At 36.4% G+C, this 9250-nt stretch overlaps 1 protein-coding gene across 1 annotated transcript; it reads left to right on the forward strand.

Moving 5' to 3' along the window:
* Positions 1-970: 970 nt before the first annotated feature.
* On the forward strand, positions 971-5650 carry LOC105034886 (metal transporter Nramp7.2-like). Its single transcript, XM_073262062.1, is given in 13 exon segments — positions 971-1143; positions 1676-1754; positions 1833-1873; positions 2032-2110; positions 2222-2326; positions 2416-2525; positions 2977-3061; positions 3064-3157; positions 3242-3311; positions 3553-3726; positions 4566-4670; positions 4898-5029; positions 5198-5650. Coding segments are annotated over 13 exon segments (1332 nt in total). The 5' UTR covers positions 971-984; the 3' UTR covers positions 5297-5650.
* The last annotated feature ends 3600 nt before the right edge of the window (positions 5651-9250 follow it).

Raw genomic sequence — 9250 nt, forward strand, 5'->3', positions numbered from 1 at the left:
TTGCCCCTCAGTTGAATCCTGATGACTGTGTACACAAGGGACAATGGGACACATGATACATGCGTTATGCAAGGATATAAGACACAAAGGATACATATAGGTTATAGTAGCAAGGCAATTTGCTGCAGCTCGAAGGATCTGATCGCAGCAAAGGATACTTTGATTGAAAGTGGAAGTGTGAATGACAAATCTAAGGTCTCAGATGACAAACTCCATGTGCTATCAGTGTGACACGTTAATGTCAGCTGTAGATCTGCCAATTGGTAAGAAGTAGCAATAGCTGAAGCTATATATTGCATGATGAACATTTTAGGTGCCTTCCTAATTATTTCATATGATTTTGCCCTCTCGGATATGGACAAAACTTCCATAAGATGACTCCCCTTAAGAAACGTCTGACAGTGCAACCAAAGCATTCTATAAACCACGGTTTCACTTTTTTTATGTGTTTCAAAAATTCCTGCCATTTCTCTTTGGAACATAAAATAACGGTTATAATCACCATGGCAACGCAAGCACTCCATATAGTTTATTTTTCAGGGAAGCTCCATGCCGGATTGCACCAACCAACACAACTAAACCACTGCATGTTCCTTGCGTGAGCGAAACTTTCGTTGGCACCCACAAAAACAGTCCTCAAGCATGGCCACAGTAACTTCCTAAATTTCTTAAACTCTATAACAACGTCAAATTAGCAGCACATTTTGTGCCGCCTCCGGTCAAGATTTTGGAGGTGGACGCGGTGGAGGTTTAACTAAAGATGTTCAACCCTCTCTCACTCCAGGACAAAAATTTTGAAAAGAAATATAAAAGAGCAACTTAATCGCACTTGGTATTTGTTTAATATACATATTTTTTTGATAAGAAAAGATATGACAAGTATATTTTAGCACATTTTTTTAAGCTTGCAAGACCTATATAAACAGAGGGAAGTTGCTCATCAGGGGGCATCTCTTGTTAGTGTGCATTGGTGGAAGAAGAGTCATGGAGATGGAGGTGGGTGGCGAGGGAAGAGAGATCAGAAGAGATGGTACACAAGGAAGAGGGAGTAAAAGAGTTGCTGCTGCGGAAGAAACAGAGCAGATGCCCACAGGCACAGCAATAACACTGGTTGGTCGTGACAATGGTGATAACAAGGAGCAGGTTTCTCTAGTGCTTTCCCACCTCTCTCCCTTTCTTTACCCCCAACATCCGCCCTCTCTTTGATGTCTTCTTGCCCGCCAATAGCTTGTACAACTCACTAGCATTTCCTTGTTTTACTTTTCTGTCTTCTTTTGAGAGGCTTCTGCATAAAATTCTTGCCTAAACAGAGAATATAATAAAAGAATTTTACTACGGACTAACCGGAGTTCCTCTAAAAGAGAACAAAAGAAGAAAAAAATCAGATTTTCTCTGGAAAAAAAAATCAGAAAAAATCAAATTACCTTTATACACCAAGCACAACAAGCTTACTGGAAATCTATCATAACACAATTTGATTTTCTCCAGATCTACCTACTTTCCTGCAACCTTACTTTAGTGATTATGTAGAAGAGAATCAGACTAAATTCAAATCATCTTGAAAGTTCATTGAATATTGGTCCATCCTTTTACTGCAATGATTTCTGTTATCTGACTATGAAATAAATCTATACAACTATCTTCTTTTCTTTATTAAATAACCATTTTGTGACAGGACCCTGGATGGAAAAAGTTTCTAGCACATGTTGGACCTGGATTTCTTGTGTCCCTGGCTTATCTTGACCCTGGGAATTGTATGTCTTTCTCTCTCTCTCACACACACTCACATATTCATTCAAGTCTATGAATCTAATGCTGGAATTATGGGACAGTGGAAACCGACTTGCAAGCTGGAGCTAATCACACATACGAGGTAAACTTAAAACAGAGAAGGACAGCCATGATCTAGACTGGCCAATTTATAGGACCACTATTCCAGTCTTTGCCATTATTTCTTCAATTAGTTATTTACTTCCTATCTCAAACTTAAACTGATATTATCTCACCAATTCTGGAAAATCACGACAACAGCTCCTCTGGGTCATCTTAATTGGACTGGTTTTTGCTCTAATTATACAGTCCATAGCAGCAAATCTTGGAGTAACAACAGGTATGGATCTATAATAATGCATGCTAATCTCTAAGCTTCACACTGCCAGAAAGTCTGTATTGCAATCAAATTAAGTATGTATTTTGATATCAATCATTAAATTTAAAACAGGGAAGCACCTCGCCGAACTGTGTAAAGCAGAGTATCCGAAGTACGTCAAATTCTGCTTGTGGTTGCTTGCAGAGGTGGCAGTCATAGCGGCCGATATCCCTGAAGGTTGGTTTGGAGGTCAAATTTTTATGGGAATTTTCTTTCTTAATTAATTTAGCTCATGAGAATATATCTGTTTATTTGGTTTGGTGCAGTGATCGGAACAGCCTTTGCACTCAACATATTGTTCCACATCCCCATATGGACGGGAGTCCTTATCACAGGATTAAGCACTCTTTTACTTCTCGGACTACAAAGATATGGGGTAATTAACCAAGAATAGACCTTTATTTCTTGTTACAAAAGGGGACAAGGATAGGGTGATTGCTCCTACTAATAGGGATGCTAATGAGCTGGTTCGCTGGTTACCACATCATTACATAGTGACTTCTACCAGCTAAAATAATTTCACATGGTATACATGAGAGCATGGTTCTACCACATCAACAATTCACTCAGTTGCCTATTGTGATACATGATTTATACCATCCTTAACTAGTTGAAACTGTTGCAATTGAGTTCTTTAATTAGAACTTTTTGGCATAGCAATGCACCTATTCGGCAAGATTGAGATTCTAAACTTAATTAAAAGACATGGACTCAGCTGAAACTTAGCCAATGACAAACCATAGAATTGCAGTCAAACAATAATTAAGAAATATTTTTGCCTATAATATATTATAATAAACAAGTTTCTAAACTATATGCTTGTGCAGGTTCGGAAACTTGAGTTTCTGATATCTATGTTGGTGTTTGTCATGGCCGCCTGCTACTTCGGAGAGTTGGCCTATGTGAAACCCCCGCATCTGAGGTGTTAAAGGGATTATTTGTGCCCAGGCTTAAAGGCAGTGGAGCCACTGCGGATGCCATTGCTCTCTTGGGGGCCCTAGTCATGCCGTAAGCAACTCATCTTAAAATACTACAGCTTCGTGCTTGTTAAGTCACTCTGTTGACCCCTTCCAAATTTTTCTTTGTTTGTAGGCATAATTTATTTTTGCATTCAGCTCTTGTGCTTTCAAGGAAGACACCGCCGTCCGCTAAAGGCATCAATGTAAGATTCATCTTGGCCAAATTAAAACAATTATACCTTCATTCCCTATCAATGATTTCAAATGACTGGATACTTCTTGGCATCATGTAAGCTATTGTGTATAATAAATTGAACAAGTTTTGACATCCGCCTTGGATGTTTATATCATTGTCATATGGAAAAAACTATGTACCATTTTCCAAGTTGATAAGTTAATTAATTCCCTATGTCAATTGCTTAAATGGTGACATTTTTGTATTAGAATGCCTGTCGTTACTTCCTGTTGGAAAGCGGGTTTGCACTGTTCGTTGCGTTGCTCATCAACATCGCTGTTGTGTCCGTCTCCGGCACCGTGTGTGCTGCTGACAACCTATCTCAAGAGAACTCGGACAGATGCAGCGATCTCAACCTAAACTCAGCATCTTTCTTGCTCAAGGTCTGCCCTCATGCTACAAACTCATCAAGGATACGGCCAGATTATTGTCTCTTCTCAGAAATTACGGATAGAACTTTGAGGAAATAAGGCCATTTTCTTAAGAATACAAAATGCTTAAATTCTTCTGCTATTTTTCGATAATACGAACTATACAAGTTGGTAGAGTCTTTAATTATTATGTGAAATGACCTGGATTCAAATCCTGCCGTTATCAGAATTTGAAAGGTTAGGGATGATTAGAAGAGCTATATATATAGAAATATAAATGATAGCTAACATCAAAATAATACTTTTTGTTTACCAAAAATATTTCTTTTATGAATTTCTATGTTTATTAATATTTTCAAAGCTCATTTTCCCCAAATGAACACATTTCCAAAGAGTTTGCAGAGTTGAATACCATTAGAAGAGCGCTGTGTACCCCAATAATAGAAATACATATGGATAGTTAGCTAATATCAAAAGCTAATTTTACTTTAAGACTTAGGTACTACACTTTTATGTTTATTAGTATTTTCAAAGCACATTTTTTCCCGGAAAAACTTTTTCAAACATATACGATAAAAGTAATATAAATTTAAGCCATATATATGTATCTTCTTTTGATGGAAATGGAAATAGTCAGAGACTACCACCAATCTTTTATTCATAATAAAGCAATTTACATGAGCAGAACAAAGGGAACAATAGATCAAGATCACGTATTACTGTTTATCGCATAAATGATGAACGAAAAGATCATGTAAATGAGAAGTTTGAAAAATTTGTTTCTCTATTACACCATAAATAATTTGCAATCTATATGAGATTCAAAATTGATTCATCATGTTTTCTCATAGAACGTCTTGGGAAAATCAAGCTCCGTGGTATATGCAATCGCGTTGCTAGCTTCTGGACAAAGCTCCACCATTACCGGTACATATGCTGGTCAATACATCATGCAGGTAGGAGTCTGAATCTTAGTGAAATCTTTTCTTCTTTTCCGCATTAACTCTCAGTCTTCTATGTCATTTTTTTTCCCTGAATATTGCTTTTGAGAACGTTAATTAATTCCATCAAATTGTGTAGGTGGGAGGAAAAAGGGACACGGGGGATTTTTTGTTTTAAGGAACCATCTTAGACTCTAACTTGCAATTGAAAGCTTTCCTTGATCTATCGTTCAATCATGCAGGGATTCTTGGATATCAAGATGAGGAAATGGCTGAGGAACCTCATGACACGGTGCATCGCTATCACTCCCAGTCTTATTGTCTCCGTCATTGGTGGCTCGTCTGGAGCCGGACGGCTTATCATTATAGCATCGGTACCTTTCATTAACTATTTTAAACTCTTCCCTCTAAAAAAAAGTTGGAGGAGAACACCGTGCACCACTCAACAGGGAGTTATTTTTTATGGTCATGTTTATCTTTCTCAAAGGAGTACTCATCATTATTTAAGGATGATCTCTCTAACTAACTACTTAAATGTACAGATGATTCTCTCGTTCGAGTTGCCATTTGCTCTAATCCCTCTTCTCAAATTCAGCAGCAGCCGTACGAAGATGGGACCTCACAAGAACTCATCTTCGTGAGTTTTTCAGCTTAACCAATTTGTCTTGTGGCGTTCATAAACACGCCCTTCAGCCGGCCAACGGTTCAAGTCTATATACCATATCAAGAGTATACTCATAAACAAAAAATTTCGAAGTCCGGCCACGTATGCCGTTACTAAAGTCCAGCCACGTATGCAACAAAAAATTTCGAAGCGTTGACTTTCCAAATCTTATATGTTGTGTCAACCACCTGCTATATGACAGGAAGGATTTCAACCCAAAATGATCTGGACTCTGTATAACATATATGCATGTATACGTTTAAAGATACATCATGCATCCATACAAACAAATATACATACATACATATATACACACACACACGTGCGCGCGCGTGTGCACGCATGTGTGTGTATATATATATATATGTATATGTATGAGCATGTATATATATGCATGGATGTTTGTTTGTATGTACGTATGTACATACATATGAATGTGTACATGTATATGAAGCAAATATATATATATATATATATATATATATATATATATTTGTATATGTATTTATTTATGTATAATAAAAATATATAATATACACACACGTGTATGTATTATACAAACACCCGCACACACGCATGCACGTTTGTGCACACACAGACACTAGATCATCGCCAGGTAAAAATCTGATTATAAAAAATTGTCAAAATTCTAATAGCTGTAATTACTAATAAAACCTAAAATAAAATAAACAAAGGTAGTGTGTAAGAATATGTTTTTGCTTTTATGCACTTCTAACATGATTGTTTCAGGTTGGCAGCCTCTTTGAGCTGCCATTGATGTTTAAAAATCCAAAATTATCTTTCATATACAATAAGCATGCATCACATTTTATGTTAACTTAAATTATATTTATATTCATTGATGCAGATCATCATCTTGTCATGGATCCTCGGTTTATGTATAATTGGAATCAACATCTACTTTCTAAGCACCCAATTTGTTGAATGGCTCATCCATAGTAACCTGCCAAAGGTGGCCAATGTTTCATTGGCATCATCGTCTTCCCTCTCATGGCCATCTATATCCTCTCAATCATCTACTTAACCTTTAGGAAGGATACAATTGTGACATTTATCAATACACCTGATTCGCAACAAATTGAGATGGAGAAGGGAATGCATTGCGCTAAAGCCAACAATGGGATTGGAGCTGTACCATATAGAGAGGACCTGGCTGATATCCCTCTTCCTAATTAAACAAAAGTACTTATCTTCAAACATACGCTGCAAAAGAAAAAAAAATGTCATGTAATACTCTAGTTGTACCATGCATGATCAATGTTTCTTTTTGTATATGTGGAGGGAGAAATGATTGTCTTCATACACGTGCGCCCCCACCAATTGCATGTATGTTCCAAAAATGAAAAATAAGTAATTAAAAAAAAAAAGGAAAAAAGATGTGGTTTGGAACGTTAAGGGTCGATTTGGTTGCACAAAGTTATTCTGAAACGTCCTTCTTTGTAGAAGAGGTTTTATGAACAATATGACCTCTTGTTTTGTACTCCTAGCAATTAGGGATGGAATCCCAAACTTCCTTCCTATGTAGGCTGGTAGACCTTGTCCCAAGCAAGCATATGCACCCTCTTTACATCCCTCTGGTAGTACCCCATAAGACTCTTTTAAACATCTACTTCAGCTCATGAATGATATATTTTGGTAAAATAGTATTGGCGATGAAGTAGACCCGTATAGCATGGCGTGGTGTTAATAATGGTAACCTGCCCATCATGGAAAGAGATTTTGATTTCCATCCCTCCAATCTATCACGGATACGTTATTCCAATGGACTACATGCTACCTTAGTCAACCTTCTTCCAGAATTGGGAACTTTAAGAAATTTCCATGGCCCGCAATGTTCCCGGATGTTCAAGGTTTCCTTGATCACATGCTTCACGAGTGTATCAATCCTACGGCTGAATCGGATAGCCGACTAGAGTGGTTCACCCGCTGGTTGGATGCATAGCTCTAGTCCTCCAAAATCTTCTTAAGTATGTCTGCATTAGATTTTCTTGCACCGGCGAGGATGAGGCAATCATTGTCAAAAAAAAAAAAAACAGATGAGAAACTGTTGGAGCATCGGGGGATATGACCGGTAAACCGAGCCTAATCCGGTGGCACCTTTGAACACAATCTAGTTCATATGTGAGCTTAATTTAGTAATTTAAGCTTTATTAGATTATGAACTAGTTTACTAATTGATTTCATGAACAGATCTGATCCAATCTGTTTACTTAAGTCTACTACTAGATATAACCCCCCTCCAGTATTATCATTGCTATCCGATTTTAGGTTCAATGATTTAATGTTAAAACCAGTCTATTCTAAATTATGGACCCATGTTTATTTTTTTTTTTTATGCAAATGAGTTAGGGAAAGCCTAACTCTGATCACATTAGCTTAAATAGAAGGTACAATACTAAATAAGATTTAGAATATTTGTTTATACAGGTGAAGAAACGATATTGGGCAGTTAACTTTTCATAATTTCATACAATCTCATGTCGCATCCAAAACCAATAATAAACTTATAATACTTGTCTGCCTTCACGCCAAACCAGGATCTGCAACATGAGTTCTAAAAAAGGATGAGTGTCCAAATCGTTGCTTTCCGTGAGCTTTAATCCAAAAACTCTGTTTTGGGCTGCAACAAGTTTCAGACAATTGCCGATCACATTGCTGACAGAGGTTGCAGACCGTTAATAGGGTTTATGGTGGATTCGGTGAGGAATTTGTTTGTGGAATGTCTCACTGATAGTATGGGCTCGAGATCCGCGCTTGCTTAAATGTCTATAAAGTGTTATATATTGGGACCAGATTGGTTATATCCAAGATATATGACAATATTTTGATGAGCGTTGGATCTAAGATTCACATAAATTATGTTGAGCATGTTATCAATTTGGTTTGATATTTTACTGACGTGGATAAAAGTGCTCATTTGTGCATTCTTTAGAGTAGCAATTGTTTCATGATATTCTAAGTATTTCTATCTATACATCATGGCATAATATTTAATGTTGCTTATACATGTATCAATTAGTTTTGAAATATTTATAACATTGCTTACATATTTACTTGTACATTATGCTAATAGTATTATGTATTAGATTAACTACATTCGGGATGTTTATGGGTGAATTTTAATATGTATCTAAGGTGATATATTCATTATGGTTATCAATATGATGCCGTGAAAGAGATCAACTTCTTGAACTTTGTCATCGAGATAAATATGTTGTTATTTTGACTGGTTAGTTAGCTTTGAAGCTTCTTCCAAAGAAGTTGCTTTCTTTGTTTAATTGGCATAGGCCTGATGATGCTTTGATGCATGTTCGAGATTTACTTTGAATTATGCAGTACCCAAAGATGCACATATCTTCTTGATTTTGCCACAGATTTTGTTTAGAGTTCATGGTTTGTTATTTCCCCAAGGAATAATAGCAAGATCATAATGTTACTCCAACCCTAATATACTTGGATCTATAAAATTTTGCATTGTTCTTATAAGCATCTCTGCCATTTGTTTAAATTGCATAAATATATTTGCAATTTACAGTAGATGAATGCTACAATCACTTGTTCCATGTATAAGCCCTAGATGAATTAAAGACTATGGTGTAGTTTTCATTGCCTAGCTTAATTCTAATGTCTCTGTTGTCCCTATAATTAATTTTGATGATTCTAAAATATTAAGTATAATTGATACTAATCATATATTTCAAAAATGAATGTAAAAATTTTTAAATGCTTAAATTGAAAAATTCATTCATAAAAAAGATCCCCTCAAAGATGCCACGCTAAAGCACTTCAAAAAATGAAATTTCATAAATTTAGCTCAGAGGAGTCGACCCCAAGACAAGAGGAGTCGACTCTGGCATGTTAAAATAGGACTAGCACAGGCTCGAGTCGACTTATGAATAATTCGAGTCGA

The sequence above is a fragment of the Elaeis guineensis genome, chromosome 8 (assembly GCF_000442705.2).
Source record: "Elaeis guineensis isolate ETL-2024a chromosome 8, EG11, whole genome shotgun sequence".
NCBI lineage: Eukaryota > Viridiplantae > Streptophyta > Magnoliopsida > Arecales > Arecaceae > Elaeis > Elaeis guineensis.